Source organism: Electrophorus electricus, chromosome 11, assembly GCF_013358815.1.
Source record: "Electrophorus electricus isolate fEleEle1 chromosome 11, fEleEle1.pri, whole genome shotgun sequence".
Lineage (NCBI taxonomy): Eukaryota > Metazoa > Chordata > Actinopteri > Gymnotiformes > Gymnotidae > Electrophorus > Electrophorus electricus.
This window is the reverse complement of record NC_049545.1, coordinates 2587443-2610148: the sequence shown is the minus strand read 5'-3', so window position 1 is coordinate 2610148 and position 22706 is coordinate 2587443. Positions and strand designations below refer to the sequence as shown.

The following is a 22706-nucleotide window of genomic DNA, read 5'->3' as shown; positions in this document are numbered from 1 at the left end:
TATATATATTTTTATGTATAGTAATAATCAGGCAATGTCACAAATGTCAAAAAGCATGGTGCTGCAAGTGCTACCTAGGCCACCCAAACCACCCCAGCTACCTTAGCTTCCCAAGATATCCCAGCTTCCCAGAGCACCCAAACAACGTGATCCACCACGGCCACCCAAGCCCCAAACCAGCTGAGACACCCCAGGAACTCAAACGCATGGCTAGCTGGGGGTGGCTCAGGCAGCTTGTGATAAAATGTGGGCACTGATCTACATATTACGAACCAAAGCAAATTCTATTGCAATAATATGGAGTCTGTCTTGTTTATGTGATCCAATTTTCCTCAGGGGTGGGGGTGGTACTACGATAACATAATGAGGAGGAGGAGTAGCCACATATCTGCTAACTGAAGCAAAACGAGGCCTGTAACGAAGAGAAGTCGTGGGTTGGACATGGTCAAACTACTGAGGCAGTAACTGATTGCAACTCAGGCAGCAATCTGTTTCTAGTGCAAAAACAATTTCATTCAAGCTCAGGAGTGGCCCAGGCACAGAGAACACATCCACTGCACCAAAACATGCATTCAAATCTACAGCACACTTAAGAGATATAAATATATCAAAATGGATATAAATAGGTACAAATTGTCACGAGTCGCCTTGTGCTGATACATTATCGTGATATCCAATATACTTTACATCTGTGATAATATGAAGCAAATTATTGATACGTTGCTGTTACATACCATTACCACATCACATTTTAAATGGCTTTGCCTTCATTTAATAATTTGTACAAGCAATCTAACCCTCTAGGTTTTGGCCACACTATTACTACTAATTAACTACAACAACAACAACAACAACAACAACAACAACAACAACAACAACAACAAACACAACAGAACTTGAAAAGATTATAACAGATTTTTAAGTCTGGCAAATGAAAAAGAAACTGGTACATGTGACATGCCCTCAAGTAGAGAGTGAAAAATCCTTTCCCAGAAGAGAGATCAATGCATTCGCTTGGCAATATTTTGGTTTTGAGCCAATATAAGCAAAAAATTGTTTAGATATTAAAGGTGTTACATGAAATGAAACACTGCTGTCTCAAGTACAAAAGAAAAAAAAAATCTTGTTGGCATGCATGCCTGAAAAGCTCAACATATACATGAATCAAAACCATTCTATAAACATAAAACAGAATTAGGATTCTCCATCCAATGAGATGCAGCACTTCACTTTCATACAAGAAAAGGGCCACATGACCAAAACTGTGAAAGGCCCTATAATGATCACACTGGGTAGCCCTTAACTGAATTTGCAACACGACAATATTGAAAATTCGAAAATAGTTTGCCCTAATTTAGATTTGCATATATATATATTTACACAAATCACACTTTACTGGTATATGAATTCTCCTTACTGAATTTTTTGGCTGTTAATTTTTCTTTGTGATCAGTGCCACCAAAATTATGTTAACAATCAAAACACAGGAAAACAGCAGGAGTCAGACAAGTGAGGCTTACATATCCATGCTATATCATCATCTCCAGGCACCATGGCAGTGTGAAGCCATTAAAACACAGACCATTCACAAGGGCTCACTGACTGTCAGGAGGGAGCCAGAATCATGACTTCAGTCTTACCATGCTGTTGATCAAGATAACTGACACATGACAGAAGTCAGATACAGCAAGTAGCACATCAGAGCACTGCAACCAAGTACTCCCTCAATTCATAATGCTTGTGGCCGTTTTCTTCTACGGTCAACCTTTTATTTATATGCACAGCACAAAGTACACACTAGATGGATGAACCTGTTTTAAAAGCATCTTGCCTTCTACTGCACACCTGCAACCAGTGCATTAGTTATCAAAGTGACTACATGCAACAGTTAGCAAAGCAAATGTTTTCAAATGAGCATGGTAATGGCCAGCTAACACCAAGTCTCGAGGGTTTCTAAGTGGTCAGCATTTCTGAAGGAAGAAAACGCGTGCACCTCCATTATACAGACATAGATCAGCATGCAGAATAATGAGCCATTGACCAAATATGGCATTACTATTTAACAAAGTAGTGCCGCTAATTAAAAAATAGGCGAAAGGCCACCTGGCAGCAAGATAACGACACAAAGTAGAGCAGAGAAACTAAAAGTGGGCTTGATGTTCATTTTTATTAAACATTTCAGTACTGAGCGATAATTAAATCTGTTAGGAACTTTATTTCAAAAAACATTTTGGCAAATTCCTGTTTCTGTTGTGCAAATAAGAGTTTCAGTAGTTGCTCGTTATCTTTCAAGGGCAGCCCAATTTAAAAAAATCACCCCCTTGTGACGTGCCAATAACTGAAGTCCTGGCATGGAGTGCCGTAACCAGTGGAGCAACAGTCAGATATTGTCCCTGGTCATTTTGCTGACAGTGGCCGGGCCAGTGCTTTTGCATACCCCTCTTAATGACCGACAGCCATGCCATCTATCCCAACACGAAATATCACCAGTTACAATATAAATGAGAAGCAGCACTAGTGAATAGAATAACATCTTTGTACTTTGCTTTTGTTCAACAACAAAGGTAATAAAAGTAACCTAAGTAACTACTTAGATCTTCGAAAAACAACTGTAAGAACAAGAAATACAGTGCAGCCAGAGCCAACACTAAGACCAGTCCAACCCACAGCATACATGCAGACACATGATTGTATCATCTTCTTGCGCTCTGTTTACGCGGAGGTTAAAACACATTCAATGACAAAGGAGCGCTTAAATATGAATGGGTCCTATTAGTCAGTGTGATTTATTGACCAACAGATTGTCATCAGTCTGCTCTTTGGATCATGAGCTTCTTTGGCCCTTATAGTCACTTGAAGGCAAAGAGCAAAGCCAAATGCGCCTATTTCAGGACAGAAACTGATCAATAGTGAGAAAATACAGAGCGGGTTCCATCGGGTCTCTGGCTCTTCCTGATAACTAAACAAACATTCTCTAACGTCGTTGGACAATTAACACCAAATTGAAAAAGCTTCTTAATACTTTAACATCATCAATGTCAAGTACCTAAAATAAGAGCTTCATTTGTACATTTGTAATTTTCTAACTTGTAAATATTTAATCCAGAAACATGGAGTGCAAACATCTACTTACTTTCAACAAGATTTTTATAATATAATAGTTTCTACACTGATGTATAATTTTCCTGAGCCTAAAATAATTTAAAGAAACATAAGTGTCGATGCAAACCACTTACAGAGAAAACAAGCTTGAATATGAACAGACAACTCCCCCATCAGGCTACGGCATGTACTACAAATCACAACACCACAAAAGTAGGGTTTAGAAAAACAAGTTACTTTAAAGAAAGATAAGCATGCAATGAAAATATATCTAGATGACCCTTCTCATCACTGGAAACCTCCACACAGAAAAGTAAAGGACACTTAAAGCCATTTAAGCCTTTAAGCCATTTTATAAACAAAACTAGACAAGGATAACTATGAAAAACAAAGCAGAAGATAATTAAATGGTCAGAAGTTTTTTGCTCACATATACAAATCATTATTACAGTCTGCTCCTCCACTTTAGGGTTAAGAAGTGTTAGAAAACTGCCATTTCATGTAATGTCATAAGCAGCTTACATTACTGTAAGATGAAGTTCAAACTAAAGGCTGAAAGCACATGCTAAACCACCACTTGATAAACCTGGGTTGTTCTTAATTTGCAGATGCAAAGCCTCCAAAGGCTTGTACAATGTGAAACATTGAGAAAACAGAGACTCACAGAGACTCTTACATGCAGTATCCATCACCAGAATGTATTACTCTGAAGAGAGGTTGTGATATTTATACATTTATATTTGGTCATGGTAACTTGTACTAAACCAAAAATTAGCTGAACTGTATTGCAATACAATAAACCATTTTAGCATCTTCCAGTGCACTCTACTCAAGTCCTAACTGTCTGTTCCCAAGCTATACATTTCCTGTTAGCTTGAACAAACCTTCTGCATGTCCAAAGATGGACACGCAGATACTGTAAAGAAGAACGACTGCTGTTTCTCTTCTAAATCCCGCGATAGGCTATCGAGTATTGGATTACCGCGGTCTGGAAATAAGCAGCAACCACCCTCCTCTTGTTGACAGACACACCAGTGTCTCGATAAGCAATCAGTAATACCAAAATTGACTTGACGAGATTAACTGTTTCAATCCATGACGGGGTATCTGTACAACCAAGATACGGAAATGCTTGTCAGAAGACTAACATGAGGCACAAGGGGATGCTAAGGCCACCAGAAAAATTAGCCATAGGTTGTATTAGCATTTAATATTACACATATTGATATGCACAGCATAATGTAGATGGACAGTTCTTTAGGAACCACTCCCTATATCAGGGGCCAAGAAAGCAGACGGCATTTTGCAGCCGCGTTATTTCCCCAGCCTAGAGAAATACCAACCAAAACACAGTGATCAATCCTTCCAAGTATCAGACTTGACTTGTATTATAAGAGGGATCCTGGTTCTACTGTAGTTGGTTGTTCTACCAAAAGTGCTGGAACTTCCTCTCCAAGAATAATAAATAGATGAATACAAATTAAACAAAACATCCAACAGCATGCAAAAAAAACCTTTACTATACCAAGCAAGCAAAGGAGGTGGTGCGATTACTGGGGGAATGATGGAAATGGCAAGAGGCACCAGGCTCGCAGAGAGGGACTCTTGTGTGATGAAAGTCGGTCAGGTGGGGGGACTTCTTGGAGAAATTAAAATCTGAAGATGACTGCTGTAAGGAAAACATTTATGGCATTTAGCTGACGCGTTTATCCTAAGCGACTTACGGTTATGACTATGTACAACTTGAGCAATTAAGGGTTGAGGCCCTTGAGGGCAGTGGTGGGGCTTGAACCAGCAACCTTCCAACAAGAAGTCAAGTACCTTAACCACTGAGCTACCACTACCCCAGGCTGTCAAAGGACTAGCACACTCAGACTTCTAAATGTTGACATAATGGTGGAACAACATGAATTTGCGATAACCACCAGAAATTGGTGGGCATCCTCTTATAATTCAAAGTAAGCAAACCAAAGATAGACTTTGAAAGTATTACAAATTACATCATCTTTTCTAATACCTTTGGTAGGAGAGCATATCTTGGTAATGAGTTGATGCATGGTCTCGTCATACCAAAACTAAAGGTGACCCAACATCCATGATCAGCATGGAACAAAGAACGGAAAGACTGCAAATTACATTTCTTTACACAGTCCAGTTTTTAGTAAAGGAGATATCTTGCCACCTAAAAATGTACCCTTTCAAAAGTAAGAATAAAAAAAACACTCAGTCTTACAAGGAGATGATCATAAAGTAGTGAAGTGGAAAGGGAAAAAATGTCCAACAAAACATGACAATAATTAGGTGGCGTCAGAGCATCCCTAGAGAGTGCCCTGATGATGCAGAATAGCCTTCTGAATGTTGTCACCACACTAAAAGAGGAAGCCTTAAATATTTAAACATTAGCGCCTCTACATTCAATAATTACAGCTCTAAAATATTCAAGAGGTTTATTAACTCGGGTGTTTCTAAGGGATGGAGAAAACTATGGCAATATGGAAGTTAAAACCGAATTTCAGAACCGGGTGGATGACGGGCAAAAAGCGCTAGTCTCCCTGAAGCCATTTTACCCAGCCTACCACAAATAGTAAGCAGACCCTCATTTAAGGTCCATTACCACTTTCTTGGCAGTTAATAAACCATTATTTCATATTCCTATGATCCCCAGACCTTTTAATACATACATAACCCAAACTTTATATATAAAACAGAGAAAAGGGTGTAAATGATTACTTTAGATTTATTATTTGAGGCTAAAATGAATTATTCTAATTCTCCCTTTCATTGCTTCTGCAATAATTAAAGATTTGTGAAAAAGCAAGTGCATGACAAATAGCTAGTGGACAGTAAATACAATAACGTACAATCCTTTAAAAAACAGGAATTTCCTTGACAAGATGCCAGAGCTTTGTGTGTGTGTACACACACACAAATAATATATGATTTATGATATGATCCTATGATTATGAATATAAGTATAATACAATTAAAAAAGTTATTTAATGTCTTCCTGTAGGGTGTGTGCAAGTAGTCGGTGCATGGTACTCTTGGATGGCCATCTTAAGTGAACTACAATTACAAACAAGCAAAAAAATGTCAGTTCTGTATCAGGGTCAGTCAAAACTCAAGCTTTCCGTATCTAAAAAGGAAAAGTGGAACTGTGCCAAAGTTATCATATTAGCATCTACACATCTTAATGTGTATTACCATAGTGTCTACACATCTTAAAACCCCATCTTTAAACAAAGTCAGTTTACATAGCCAAAACACACTTTGTTCTGAATTTAGATGAGACAGGAGCCAACACTGGTAAAGCTGCCAGCTTAAGTTTGAAAAACATACCTAGTCTGCTACCTGCCAGTCAAGAGTTTAAAGGCATGGGATTCAAATCAACTTTGGTATCTGCAGCTCACAAAGGATCCATATTCCTCACTATTCATCAGATGGCATGACGAAGCCAAGAGTGGAAATTTCCTACACCAGTAAGACTATCAGAACAGTAAAGCCACTAGATTTGTTGAGACTTACATGACTGACGGAAAATTACATACTAACAAACACAGAAGTGTGATTAAGCACATACCTCTTAAATCAATATAATATCTGATTACTGTTCTGGAGTATTGGGATTCTCCAATTTTGGGAGCTCAAATTTAAGCCACATTTGGTGAGCATATTTTTAAATCGATGCTTTAGCATTTTATGTAATTATATAAAAAATGGACATCCTTTTGGAGTGGTCATCCAAGAATAGCCATGCTCAAGAGATGCTAAAGAAACTTTCCACCTTTTGCGATGTCCTTTCGATCAAAATAAAAGGATCCATGTGCATAAAACTTCCCACACGTTTCTCAGCACTGGTGCCTACCAACTATTCACCAGAAAGATTTGAGCCAAAGCCAAACACCTAAAACCGAACCTTATCCTGAGGATTAGTTGGCCAATAGAACACGACTCGTCCCGTTTTCCTTCCCATTATGTTGTTAGCTTTTGAAAGATTGTTATGCCAGGTAAGAGAATTATTAATCAAGAAAAACAAAACAAAGGAAAACCAGTATGAAAAAGAAAAGCAAAATTCTCAAGGTTTTATATATATATATATATATATATATATATATATATATATATATATATATATATATATATAAATAAAAATTATACACTTTTTTCTCTTGCTCATATCTCTTTCAACAAGATGACATATATAAGACAGAATAATGACAATAGAAGCCAAACAGACCCCATGATTCATCACTGGCAGGCAGCAGTAATGAGCACATGCAACATTTAACAGAAAATGACAGCACAGTCTTGCTAGACATCAAAACCAGATGTGTTATAAGAAAAGGCTTATAGATAACTACACAGACATATCGTGAAAACAAAATGTCTACCTTCGCATGAAAGTGATCTAAATGTATAGATGCTCTATTAGTTAACTGTGAATCAAAATTGATCTGTATCGTGGAGGTGATTCCAACATTTAAGTGGAACTCCTGATTCAAAAACTGCATAATACAAGGCAAAAATCTCTAAAGAAAAATACTACCACAGTGCAACTGAAAAAATCCAAAAATGCTGAACACAGATGGCAAAAACACATTAAATGCACAGAGATTGGAGATTGATATTGTGAACATGTAGCCTGAGTATGAGAAGTGAGAGAATAGGCTTCTCCAGGATTGTCAACCATGAAATTATCCTGCGAATTCTGCTGGCCACTGTTGACACTGGCTATCTCATCAGCTGATGGAATGTCTTTGCAGACTTTTTAGTAATAAAATCCATAATATCAGACTAGCCATTAGTACTTCCAAGTCGAGAAATAAGGCTGCGTCTTTAACACCAGTGTGTGGACGCCAGTAAAATGTCAGTTTAATGCACCTCAAAATCACCTACCTGCCATCTTGGTACTGCCCCATGTCCAACTCTATAGCAACAGACTCATACAAATGAGCTCAACCATGGCGGCTTATTTTCCTGGAGCATTGAAAACTGAAATCTTTAAACCACTCTTTAAAAAGAAAAACTTGAAGTGACTGCACCCGTTTTTTAAACAATTTATCGATCCATTATAAATCCTCCCTTCTCTGGATTGGAAAACCATTGTAAAAGTAGTTTTCAAAACAACTGACTAGTTTCCCCATCCTAAAATCAAAAATGGATAGGAAACTAAAATACTTTCAGATAGAATTCTGGTCCAACCCAGGCAGAGACGTCTCTTAAAAAGGTTCTTAGGTCCAATACCATTATTTATTTTTACCCCTATTCCTTATTTTCCAGTGTCCCCAGGCCCTTGGAACTGAAATACAAGGGGTAACTGCTGAAATCTTTCCCTATGAAATGGGATAACCCTTCAAGAACCTGATGGGTACTCAGTAGTCCTTGATGGCTTTGACGTAAACAGATCTGACAGGTTTTGGCTGGACATTTCCCATATGCCATCCTCAGATGTAATAATCCGTCGTGTGGGCTGTAGGCATCCTTTTGTGGTTGTCTGCAGTTGTCATTCACAACTTCAATTTCACGCATCAATTGGTCTACAAATAAAAAAAAGAACACCGCTTCATTACCAGGCTACATGCAGTTCTCTGCGGGGCATCCTGCCAGTCTGCACTGATATTAGAGGAGCAGTAAAGTTCAACAACCCCGCTGCAGAACTTCAGTTAAATTTTGGGCATATGCCTTTCTGCTGGAGGGTGCAGGACTGTCAGACAAATCATCAATAACAATGTAACATTAGCTAAACATCAGCATTCTACTAGTCAATTATTTATTCCAATTATGGAAAAAGACCCCAATACACTGAAGCAACATTAACCTAAGATAATTATTGTAATTTTTAGATATTTTATTAACAGAGACAATACTTATATTGGTGGGTTTCTTTGGTTGCTTGCACATCCATTTTTCTATGATTTGCAAAGCAATCTGAGAAATTTATCATAACACTCGGTTTGGAGCGTGCCTCTGAAAAACCTCCACACTTTGCCTTACCACTCTGTACCAACAAGACTCGGAACACCCCACCCTTAGGCACGAATGTGCAAAAACTTGGGGAAAGGGCTAAGAGTTCAGTGCAAAGGGTAAAATGGAATTGGGCTTTAAATGTTATACAATTAAATACAAAAGACTGGAAAAACATCTGTTCTATTAATGTTCAATTCTCCGCACAGTCTGACACCTTCCCTCATAAACATGCTTACACTTAAAAACTTAAACACCATGTTGGACTCTCAGGAACAGGTCTACACTGGTTATATTGGTCCGTTTGCTGAAATGGACTAATATGTATCTAGCAGATGCTTATGACCTGTAGTGTTCCCAGAACTTCGGTTCGTGGACTGCTTTTATTCAGTTTATATGTGCGTAGGCTATGGAATATCTCATCACATCTATGCAAATTAAATTTGGAGTTAACTAGCTATCTACGTTCTCATCCCTTATGTTAGTATCATCAGCTGGAAAAAGACAGACAGGTTTGGCTGATGTAGGAGCAGCTGCCAGAGTTCTCACTAATGGATCACATGACCAGAGGCAGAACTGGCATTTTCAGTATATGGGTGCAAGCACGAAAGCCTAGAAACAGTAACAAAAATTGCATTAGCCCATACTAACCAAATATACAGAACTGTAAATGTAGTCAGAGTAAAAATGAAAATTAAAAAAAGTGACAGTAATTATCTGAGCAATGAGCATTAAAAACTGTTGATAAAAGCAACGAGGATATATAAATGCTGTGTTTATTTAAATTGTTTGTTGAACTAAAAAAAGGGTGCTCAATGCAATAACAAGCAGTATTTTTTGTTTAATGTGTCAGACTGTTCTGACTGACTTGGAAAATGTGCTGCACGAGTCTATGAAAGAGTTTAGCCTAATAAAGAGTGGTGGAGTTTTAAATAGAACACATGCTGCTTTTAAAAAATGAAAGCAGAAATTAAAAATGACTCGAGATTAAATGTAAAACGGTAACTTTCAGCCTTACAAATACTGCTTTACAGAGGTTTTTCTGCATGGTTGACCGTGTGTGTGTGTGGCACCCATCAAAGCTCCGTTACAGCATGCCAAAGTGAATCTTAAATCCTCACATTGGCCATCAGTATGTTACAAAGTTGCCTTCAAGGTACAATTACTGGTCTATAAAAATACATTGGTTTAAAGACAATGCATCTAATATGCTCAAGCAATATAATCCGAGTAGTATAATAGTGTAATCTTCCAGATCACTAGAAACTCATTAATCAAACTTGAAGTAAACATTGAAGAAGCAACATTTAGATATTATATTATAAAAACAGGACTACAAATGAACCAGTTTTAAACCTAACTGAAAGCTAGATAAGACACTGCATTTTAACTGTCAGGGACAGTACTGGAGTGCCTTTCTATCTTTGCCATTTTAAATTGTGGAATTATTCTTACTATTTAAAGATGCGGTGCTCACCAATGACTGATCACATAACCGATCATGAGTGCTGATTCGTATCTTACTTTCTTCAAAACATTTGACTGGAGTTACTTTTTTCTCCTCACTGGGTTTTCATTCAAATGTTCAGCAAATAACTAAGTACATTTCCAAATAGTTATCAGATAAAATGTCCACGTAATCACTTCTTTGCAAAAACCCTTTTCTCCCTCACGTCAGAACTGCAGTAAGGATAGGAATGGACTGGACTGTGAACACTACAACCATCCTTCAGGATCCTGGCCTCACACGCCTTTGATCATGGAAAAAGATATCGAAGAACCTCCATTTACACAACTTTATTCACTTAGTATCTCTATGTAATTATTTTTGATTTGAACTATATTGCTTTTAATTAGTAACATCTCTGTTTAAACCAACTGTCCTTCATACTTACAGCATACGTAGTTTGAATATACTGTGTATGAAATGTGCAAGATAATTTAACTTTCCTTGACAAAAGCATGTGATCATATCCATCACTAGAATATAAAAATTGTTAACACAGTCATTATACAACCCTTACCGCCACCTTTATGGTAAAGGCTTTAAAATAAAAAGTACTTTACCAAAGAACCCGAAGCTTTTATCTTTAAAAACAAAAAACAAAACAAAAAAAAAAACCAAACATGCCTTAAACGAACACAAACAGCAACACTTTTAAAGCCATCGTTGTTTCAAAGAACAAATGTCAATGCACATGGCTAAGCCTCATTTCTGCAGGCTGCTGTCTCCAGGGACAATCTATTTTAGTCTTTGACAAGGCTTAAGTGGTGACCATCCCTTTGTGTGATACATCTCTCATTGATTTGACTAGACAGCACCAGATGCCAGCTTCTTCTGAATATCCACTGTATTGCAGCTCCCCTTCGTGCTACAGAAATCTGTTTTCATGGCGTCCAACTGCACAAATGTATAGCATACACTGAACTTAACATGGCATCGTTCTATCGCACGCTACCTGGTTACAGTCAGACACTAACTGTAGCCAGCCTATTAGTCCACGCGGTTCACCACAGTTTCCTTTCACCTCTTTCAATGTGCCGTTTTTGACCACTGGCCTATTGAAGGTCTTTTGTGTGGAGTGCCATTTTAGATGCACAAAGGACGCTGCTGAGCATGAGAAACCCAGCAGTTTTTCCAAGCACCAGAGCGAGCATTCCCACCACCAACCACCCGTTATTCAAAAGCACAAAAATGCTCATTGTCTTTAAGGCATTCTGCTTCACATAACCTAGATCTCATTTGTCAGAATTCTTTAAAAGTTTTCCTTGACCCGCGTCCTTCTTTACTTCTGTGCTAACTAGAGAGGATGTATACACATAAATGTGTATGTGGAAACATTTGTCTGGGTGAATTTGTTTAAAAAAACATGCATGTCCTTCAGGTTCTGTCTTAGAGTTCAGTGCTCAATTATTTCTACCAACAGAAAGCCCCATTATATCAGGGGGTTTTTTCCCCCACAGGACATCCAGTGTGTTGAGTGAATCGTTTTACCCACAGTGACTTTCACATAGGTGGGAATGAATAACAAACATCCGATGAAAGCTTCTGCTCAGCTATAAATAGAAGTATGAAGCTTCCTTGACAAGCAGCTTGTACACCGGGGACAGCTAAACTTTAATATGGACCAGCCACTTCATACATGAGGTCAATGGTCAAAGCCCGATCTGTACCTCGAGTATTTCGAACCTCGAGTACAGCTCGGCTTGAAATACCTTGCTTCAGGTCTCATGGACAACAACTATCGAGACTATTTTCTGTCCTGGCTCCAAGATGGTGGAATGAACTCCCGCTTTTCTGTCCAGACAGCAGAGTCCCTTGCAGTCTTCAAACGCAGAGTGAAGACCCATCTATTTGTAGAATATTTAAAGGACAACTGACACTAGTACTTATCGTAGGGCATTGTTTATGTTGTTTAACAAACTCTAGCACTTATTGTTTATAGCACTTATCATTGTTTAAGATAGACCTTATGTATTTTGCACTAGGTATCAGCATTCATCCCTGTATTCTACAGTATGTTTAATTCTAACCTACTGTACTTGGATATATTCTGAGTAAACGACAAAGCACTTTTGTAAGTCGCTCTGCATAAGAGAGTCTGCTAAATGCCGTAAATGTAAATATATGTTTTGTGTTTCTCCAAATTCTATGGTGTGATGTCCTTTTCAAAGTCCATCAACACATCTCTACATGGTGCAGAGCTTTTGCTTGGCAATTGGCATCCTACAGACCAACCATCAGGAGCAAATCCAACAAACTGAAGATTATTTTAATACATTCAGTTGTGCACGTGTATCATATGACAAGCAAGCAAAAAACAAATAACACTGAGCTTTATGTTTTTGATTAGACCGTTTCATTTCTGTGTTCTAGAGACCTGCCCGACAAGAAAATCTTACAGCTATAATGTTCTACTTAACAACAGCTAAAATCAGTGCAACAAATCAATGTTATTCAAAGCAACAAGGACTTAATTCAATCAGTAAAGTAAAGTTTAAATGGAATGGTGACTAATATTTACCTGGAAAAAGGAAAGAGATTCTGTGTCAAGATATTCAATGTTTCTGGTGTCCATTTGCCAAAGCTGGCAAACCACACCACATGCCCACAACCTGCCAACTTCTCAAGCAAATTTTTTTATTCATTTAGCAAACAAAGTGAAACTTGTGGTGGGCACCCCCATATCAAGTGTCAGAATGGATTTGAAACCTGGCAATTGATTTCTGCTTTACAGGAAACTTTTCAGAGCATCATAAATGCCTCGTTTCACGCCAGCTATAAAAAGTCATCCGACATATGGAGACTGGCATGTTTCATTTTTGATTTAGGTCCCAATATTCCAAGCACCACAGAAGAGAATCTGCAGGTGGCATGTGTTCTCATTTGCCAAGATACATTAACACGAGTTCACACTGAGTGAGGTAGAATGTCGTTTTTTCCCCCCCAAACTCAGACAGATGAAAATTCTCTGCCTGGTAATTCATATGACCTTACCATGAATACTAGGAAGAAGCCGAAACAAAGCATATCCACTAGTAGCTGTCTAAAAGAGTCGTGTTGTCAGTAACGGGAAGTTGGGGTCAACTGCTGACCTCTGAGATAACATGCAAAGCTGAAGAGAATCTTAATTTTACGTTCATACATCCATTTCTGGCAGCTTTCAAACACTCTGCCTACTTACAGCCAGAAGCAGGGGGTGGAAACCGCACATACAGAAGTCTAAATGTATAGTCCCCACTGCCATGTACTTGAAACATGTAAAGCAAGTCATGAATTGAGGAAGGCACGTTACATGAAGATAATAAACATAGGTAGAAAATACTGTAATTATGACAGTTAATGAGCAATAGTTCCAGGGCAGGCATCAAAGAGGAAAGCAGTTTTGCAGTATGTCTACCTAAAAGCTGATCTTAGTCAGTGCACCTCACTGAAACACTATGATTTGTCACTCAGAGCACTCAATATCCAGTCCAAAAAGAACAACAATTCACTGCTTTCAAGCAGCCATGGGGACAAACGGTTGCATAGAGAAAACTAGACCTGGTGGTGTTATTTATCGATCAAGACAAGAGAGAACTGCCACTAGATTAGACAACGTCGAGACCAACCGAGAAGCATCCAAGTGGGCATCACTACCTCGGCAGAAACTCGGGGGTTGAGGAACTTTCTGTGATTTCCACACCACCAGCTCTTATACAGACCTCATTTCCAAACACACGTTTAATTCGAGGTGAAAGTGACCCATGAGCCCCAGTGTTCGCCACTAAGCATTCCTAGCTAAGACCCACGAAACCGCATCATCATTTGCAGCGCAAAATAAAAATGCATTCCATCTATGGCCTCGTGGCCCAAATAAAAAACACATTTTAGATTTTTCCTTAGTGTACCAAGTAGAGAATTGTGTTAATTACTTCATGCTCCCCAACACTTGGAGAAGTCATGAAGTTATTTAAAAAAATAACAGTAAAAATAAATGTAAAAAAAAATAAATCAGTGTAGGAAGGGCTAGAAAATAGGCTCCTGAAAGGACCAATATGTTTCTCTAAGGCAATAAATTCCAGTGCACTGCAGTTTCTTTTACATTACAAAAACACCACCATTCTAAAGCAGGTGTTCGTTTAAAAGAAAGTGACCCAGGAAAGCATTTGCAGGGGAGACCCAGGAAAGCATTGCAGGGGAGACCCAGGAAAGCATTGCAGGGGAGACCCAGGAAAGCATTGCAGGGGAGGACCCAGGAAAGCATTGCAGGGGAGACCCAGGAAAGCATTGCAGGGGAGACCCAGGAAAGCATTGCAGGGGAGACCCAGGAAAGCATTGCAGAGGAGAGCTTGCTTCTTGTTTATTTACAGCATGTTTATAAATATGACAACAATCAGTCCAAGGGAGGAACTCTTAAGATACTGCATTTCAGCATCAGTTCCTCTTCTTCCTGAATCCCTTTTCTGTCGCCTGCATTTAATCAGAGGCACGATTTGCATATGGCACATTCCCCTAGAACGCCTTTGGTTCAACAAATTGAGCGACTGAGGAAAAAGACATCGGAACAGGTTAGACAGCAAAGAGGACGAAGCATTAATGAAAGAGAACCACAAAACAAAGCAAATTCAAGCCAATTAAATGAGTAGTCTGGCATCACACTGCTGTTAACACTCAACCAATAACGCATCAGAACCCCACAACACATACTTTACATAGTGAAACTGCCAATTTCGGTTTCATCTACAAGTCACAAGCAGCCACTTTGTAGATCGAGTATCAATACTGGCAGAAATGGAGATGCAGAATAAAAAAGCTGAAACCATCATGCATTCACGTGTGTGGGTGGGGGTGGGGGTTGGCTGAGCTTTCTCTTCTACAACCAATAATTCTGCATTATGTTTAGTTTGTGGGATTTGCATCTGGAATCAAATTGCAATCTACAGTAAGCATCATCATTTAAAAACAAACAGTTAACACCGTACAATTTTTCATGTCATATATCCAGTGAATAAATGACAGGATGAAGAACTACAAATGCATAATTTCTAAAGCATATGCTGATTTTGCAAAGCTTGAGGCACCTTCTTTTCAGTAAGATAAATGTCAGCCAAAGCTTTCTGAAGTTCTACCAAAAAAAAAAAAAAAAAAAAATTCAAATATATAGAGGGGGGCAGTTAACCAAATTAAAATATGACTTACTGGTGTTTGAGAATTTGTCTGAGAGTTCTGTACAGTTCCGGAAAAAAATATGTATTTTGGCAATTACAAACAAATGAAAATATGACTTACTGCAAGAGCCTTTGAGAGTCTTGTACGGAAATCATTCAGAACAATAGTGACAATATCCTGGTGCGGAATGTAAGCGTAGCCGACCTGCAGAAAGACTTTTCTCAGCCGAACCAAATCCAGGGCATCTTGAAACGGGACCTGTGCCAAAGAGAAAGTCTTAACCAACACATCTCCGAGTCACGACTTCCGCATACTGCTGTTAGTTCTGTTTTATTTCATATGATGGATAATATATGCCTTTTCTCCTCAACTGAGTCAGCGGCAGACATCTTAAGTCTTTAAATATGCTGCTCCACTTAAAACAAAAACCTACAGGCAACTTTGGCATTAAAAACAAATCAAAACTGAGTGCAGTTTAATTTCAAAGAGAAACATGCAAGTCATAGCATTTAAATAGACGATGGAAGGCTTTTCTGAATAAAACATCAGTTTACATCCAAGAGTAAAGCATGCCTCAGTAACAAGGAACTCACAAATCAACATCATTTCTTGAATTTGTTAAGTGTGGTCTTGATCTTACTCTGTAGAACTCTTGCTCTGCGATGGTGGCTCCACTGATTCCATAACTGGAGTTAATGAGTTCATCTTTTAGGGTCTTCTTTTCCTCAATGCTTATCTGCCAACAGGAGGGCAAATAGACTCACCAGAGAGTCAGGGCCAATTTAAACACTCATGTGGCTTCAGAAACTAAATGCATAGAAAAGAACTCAGGAACATCATACGGTTTCAGTTAAGATATAGTATTTAAAAAACAGGGATGTTGGTATTTTTGACAGGTGCTTAATTGCTCACTGATTAATTGCTGGTTTGCATAGACTAGAAAGCAAGTTATAGTAACTAAATAAAGTAATTCTTAGACATTGGAAATTACATCAAAATTGCATTGCTAGTTCACTCGAATACTTTAGAATTTGTTTGAAAACATTTTGGTAGAGGGGTCAGGTCAAGTAAGGTCAGGGGCCTTGCCAGTCTGTTTATTCCAATACAGATTCAAAACAGTTAAACTAAACAGTTCCCAAAGCCCCTTCAGCTCCATCATGACATAATGGCTGGACAATACACATCTAAATTTATATTTCCATAATTTTGCATCCTGAACTGCCATACTAAACATATTAGGATTTGTTTCCAAAAGATATTACTGACAGAAGCTTAATGATGGTGCAATACGGTCTTATGCTAATCAGAGTAACAAAGGCATCTGGCAACACTGCTGTGGACTCCCATCCGGAGTATAGACAAACTCTTTCTACTTCATGACCATGTTTACATGCACAAAACAGTGAAACCTAGCTTTTAGTGAGTCTAAGAAACTGGACTGAAGACATTTACATGCACTATAGAAAAGTATAGGCCAAGTAGCAGTCTGACTCTACAATGATAGATGCCATCATGACGAAATGAAGCAGAAACGCGTGATTTTCAAAAACAAACCACACTACAAAGCTAACATAAGGACTGCCTTCTTGTCTCACTAAAAATGTGGATTCTTTCTTCTTCTTAGTTTGTGATACTAAAATAAAACCTTTATTTTGGTACCAAAAGGTGACATTACGCATGTGGTATTGCACAAAATGCAGCAAAATGTTTCAAAAACTGGCTTTGACTAATCAGTTATAAAATCAACCTGAAGCACATTTGAATGGGGCTAGCATCAGGAACAACTAAGAATCAGACCACTCTGTTTACATGATCATGGCTTAGTTTGGCCAGCAGTCTTAGTCAGACTAATATCACACTATTGCTGGGCATGTAAACATGGTGACTGTTCTGCTCATTCACATGTATCTTTAGGGAACATTCACAATATTGTAATATTTACATTATCATAAGGATTTTTTTAAATTATAAATTAAAATTTTTTTTGAAATGTTAATATATTATTCATTCCTACAGGTCATTAATGAGAACTGCTTTATGACGAGTGAGCACAAAATCCTCCAGAGACCAGAGGGTGCTTCAGTCTAGACTTTTTCTTACACGTATTCCCTGGAAAAATGGGAAAAAAACATACTGGTCATCGATAAATTAGCATGCAGCGCCACCTGCTGCTCAAAGTAAACGTAGTGCATTGTCGAAACTGGTTACTTTCAAAACATACAAATGCAAAGAGAGAAAATTTATTTTTTTTTTTTACTATATGAGTAAAAACAAATCACTAACACTACCACCACTTTAACCACCATTAGTGTTTTAATTGATATGTGTGGGTTCAAAAGTAAACATTACAATATATCATGATTGTTCATATAAGTTATTCTGCAGGAGGATTACCTAATGCAGAGTAAAGCTGGTCAGGAAACTCTTCCTACAAGAACACCTGTTAACCTACAGTGTGTGTGTGTGTGTTATTTTTGACTACCAAAATATATTATTTATTATATTCAAATAGATTTTATTCAATCTTGGTCAGCAACGCAAAAAAACCCCAACAACTTAGTAGTTTAGCAATTTACCATTGAAACCTCAATGGTCAAAATATTATATATATAGTGATAAATGATATTTACTATCTCTAGAATGTCCGTCCCCCAGCAGGATCATTAGTGGGGAAAACACTTATGGAAAAATCACAGTACAGTAGGTGGACTAGGATATGCTCTGGTGTCTAATGATATTTTAACAACTTCTTTTTCAGGTCTAAGGCAGTACAATAAAGTGCCAGAGAAATAACCTTACCGTGTCATATTTTAGATTATTTCTGTGCAGGAACTCAGTCTTGTACTTTGCAGAAAGGATACTGAAGCGGTAGCGGAACAGATCCATCTCCTGCTGGATAAACCAACGCCTGAGATCCTCCCTGAAACAAGATATAAGCCTCCTTCTTCTGAGTCTCAATAAGAACAGTTTCTTCTGTCACAGCTAAGACCAGTGGTTAAATCTGTCAAATGACACTCGCTTTAAAAATAAAAATAAAAATATTGGGAACAACTCTGTTCTGACATTAAAAGAAATATACTGCTACAAACCCATCTGTGCCACAGGTCTCTTGCAAGAGTCCTCCCATATATAGCAACAAAACAGCCCAATTGAAAATTGCTCCAAACATGATTTCACATAATATGCTGAATTCACATTATGCTATATACAAGGCAATCATAACTGACCACCCAGGCCTCAAATATTAAAACTACTCCCTCTTTCTGAATATAGCATTAAGTGCATACTATCCATTAATAAAACCTCACGTTTTTAACATGAGTTCAACAAACCACACACACACACACACACACACACACACACACACACACACACACACACACACACTTACGTTTGGCAATATGCCAGGCGTAGAATAAAATGAGAGATGTGATCTTTCCTTCGTTTCTCATATTCTGTTGATCCCGTTTGATTTTTGTCTTCCTAATTTAGCAAAACAGAATGTTATATAAACACCATCACTGGACAGCAAAATAATATTATATTATTATAAACCTTTGGTAAAATGCCAATGACATCTGTGTTTTTCAACATAGGGCTTGGGATCTACCAGACAGTCCACGTTGCTACTCCAACCCCAGGCTGGGCAATGGTGTCTCAGTGGCTAAAGTACTTGACTAGTCATCAGATGGTTATCAGTTCAAGCCCCACTGCTGTCAAGTTGCCACTTTGGGCCCCTGAGCAAGACCCTTAACCCTCAATTGCTCAAATTGTACACAGTCATAACTAAGTCGCTTTGGATAAAAGCTTCAGCTAAATTCCATAAATGTAAATGCTTAATACAAACTACAGAGAACCATGAACTGGCCACGTAGTAAAGGTGCACTGGGAGATGGTGCACAAAAACGTGTAATCTGGTAGACCCCTCTAAACGGTAACACACATTATTCCCTTACGACTGATGTTCTGTGGGGGAAGTTGAGACTACAGAGCTCGGTGGATAGTTTCTTCTGGTAATCGTCCGACATTTTCACATAGCTGACTCCAAGGTTTTCCACGCTCTTCAGCACTTGGAAAAATAAAACAGACGAGTGGTGGCTTGACGTCTGACATTACAAGGATTATTAACTTACTTCAGTGGTGTAAGCTCGATAAAGTGTTGAAGGAGTAGCAAAGCGGTCTCCCTGTGCCGAGAACTTACACTTCAGTCTTTCCACCGCGAAGGTTTCGAACTGGACGAGTGAGACGCTTTCCAGCGGAGGCTGGCCATAGAGCTGGAGGCAGTGGCCGTACAGCTCAGGATTTGAGCCCAGCGCCACTTTCTTCGTCCTGCGTGTGAACTGCATGCTGACCTCCGGACCTAAAAGAAAGTCAATGCACATTTCAGCTTCTTAACCTAGCCGTCAACCTAACGAGCTTCCTGAATAAAGGTGACACACGATTGCTAGCGTTAGCGACGTAGCAACTTTTCGTTTGTCTTACCCTGTACATTTATAGCATAACTTTACAGCATGTTGCAGCTGTCTGATAAACAATCTAACTAGCTAGTTCTCCTAACAACAGCTATCTTGCGACCTGGTCAGCCATAAGCCTAAGTGATATATCCTAGCCAGCTATTTAGTAATAAATACATTGTTGTCCATGCTGACCATCCGCAATGCTTGTGAGCCCCAAAAGCTTGTTTACAAAAAAGAAAACACTCAGAGACTGCAAAACCCGAACAGGCACACTGTTATATTAATGTTGCAAAATAATACATACCCGTAACAGCGTATAACTTCCCAACATCGGAAGCCCGCCAACAACCTAGTGCAAAAGAAGCGCGGGTAAATGACGTAGAGTTTTTGAAACGCCTGTCAGCCCTGCTCTGTAAACACCACAGCGACCCCACGTGTCTCAATGCCGTGCACTTCATTACACTCGCCTTGCGCCTGCACTCGCTAGACCCTTACTTGGCTACTATCTTCTAGGTATTTTCCCCAGGCGCTGTAGGTGCTGTAGTTTGTATGTTGCCGGTCTGTACAGTTTCTAACGACTTGGATAGTTACATTTACATTTATGGCATTTTAGGATATGGTAGCAGTGCCCAGGTGGGAGCGTACGCGCTTGATTACAGCAGTGTTTCTAAGGTTTTCACATGTGTTAGTGTGACTGCTGAGTTGAGAGTGCTCAGCCACCCCAAAAGTTCCCATTAGGTTCTGTGGTCAGAAACTGGCTGTCGATTAAACATTTAAGGACAACTAACTGCAAGGCAACAGATGTGTTGTAGACTATGTATTCCTACAAGATGTGTAATCAATGTAACTATTCTGGTCATGTTGAGTACAGACATTTCAAGAGAAAGGGAAATATTCCCCCCTCCCCAAAAAGGGTTTGTTTTTTGGGCAAAAACTCCTGGAACAACACTACAAATCCTTTGCAAAAATCTAGTGAGCCTACAAGTGTGCGCATGGTCTCATTCCCTGTTCGCCCTGTTTATTACCTAAATATAATCCAAAGTAATATTCAGAACAAATAAACTATATGTGGGGGATCCTCTCCTAATCTGTAATTCTCTGGCTAATGCCGGATATTTGCTGAGTATAATACATTTAACATACAAACTTGCTTGTGATTCAAACAGGCCTACATTTTAGAGGCACATTGTGAACATATCTGTTCATGCTGTTCCAGTCTTTCTTAATAATCTGTCACCTTTCACATGGGTGAAGTTCCTGAACTTACATTTTAGAAGCAAGGCCATTCACTGAAAGGGAAGTCTGGGTTCCTCCAAATACATGCATATAATCTGACAATGGCAGACACCAACTAACAAAAATGTGCAGGAGCAGCAGCTTTTGGGGGTAGTGGGGTCAGCACAGCCTTCCATTCTGGTTCTCTTGCTCCTGTTGTTGGAAACAAAGATATTCTCCCTGTTCTCTGCTGAACGTTGTGCTTGCTGTTGCAAAAACATTTCTGACTTAATGCCCTTAATTTACTGCATGTGGCTTGGATGCAGGACAAGACAGGTTTTGTCAGAGAAAGCGAGCATTACTCTTGGACCTTTTCAATAAAAAGATGTGCATTTAGAGAACAGAGCCAAGCATCTTAAGAAAGCAAGCCAAGGGGAAGCATCACAGTTCTCCACTACCACAAAGCTCTCAAAAGGGAGAACAGTAAATCAGAGCGAACAGAATGAGACACAGCAAAGCAATGTGAAGGTGCCAAGACAGCTGCTGGGGAACAAAACAAAAAAACAAAAACATGGCAGCAAAAGGAGATGAAGTCTGATCAATAAACATATGGCTGCGCTTCTCATGGTCAGGATCCCTGGAATACTTGTTTAGGTATCTCAGAAAACTCCAGGTGAACTTACAAGAGGGGCTAAAGAGAAACTGAGTTCTTGAGATGGGAGAAGCAATACTGTTCCAGAATTTTATGTTTTGTATGAATTGTTTTGCTCATTCAGTATTATCCAAATTCAATTGTATACTGCCAGTTACTGGCTTTTTATTAGATAATGCCTCATAGCAGTGAGGATTGTCTTTTCTTGTCAATGGTCCATACAACCATTGCACAGTGGATTCCAGCATTATATCCATTTGTTGGACTTTATTAAAAGCAATACATATGTTCTGAAATTTGGAGGATTATTGAAAAATGTAAAAAAATAAAAAGTGTTCATGTGAATGATTTAGTAAATTTATTCTGACATTCATTAATTCATGTTTCTCAACCCAGTGTCACATCTTTATTTTTTCCTTGCTCTATCACACCCAGTTAAGGTCATCATACTTAGCCAAATCCTAACGTGTAGAATTACAAAAACACTGCAAAAACACTTTATTGCTTTTACCTGCACTGCGGAGCTGTGGCTGTGACATTTGATTCTTCACATGCGAACAATGCCCATCACTACATAGGAATGCAACTTTTTATATTGAAAAAGGCAGTTCACAAATGCCACGATTACAGTAAAGATGAACTAGGAGCATGATAGACCAAAGGC

General features: G+C 38.7%; 1 protein-coding gene across 1 annotated transcript in view; it reads right to left on the bottom strand.

The window, feature by feature from the left end:
• Window positions 1-20559, bottom strand: part of prim2 (DNA primase subunit 2) — a 44261-nt gene extending 23702 nt beyond the window's left edge. The window contains exons 1-7 of the mRNA XM_027000512.2: window positions 20480-20559; window positions 19920-20078; window positions 19675-19787; window positions 19110-19201; window positions 18518-18638; window positions 16359-16454; window positions 15839-15976 (exon numbers count right to left, since the gene is read on the bottom strand). Coding sequence (XP_026856313.2) covers window positions 15839-15976; window positions 16359-16454; window positions 18518-18638; window positions 19110-19201; window positions 19675-19787; window positions 19920-20064 — 705 coding nt within the window. The 5' untranslated portion in view covers window positions 20065-20078; window positions 20480-20559. The remainder of the gene's footprint in view (window positions 1-15838; window positions 15977-16358; window positions 16455-18517; window positions 18639-19109; window positions 19202-19674; window positions 19788-19919; window positions 20079-20479) is intronic.
• Between the last annotated feature and the right edge of the window lie 2147 nt (window positions 20560-22706).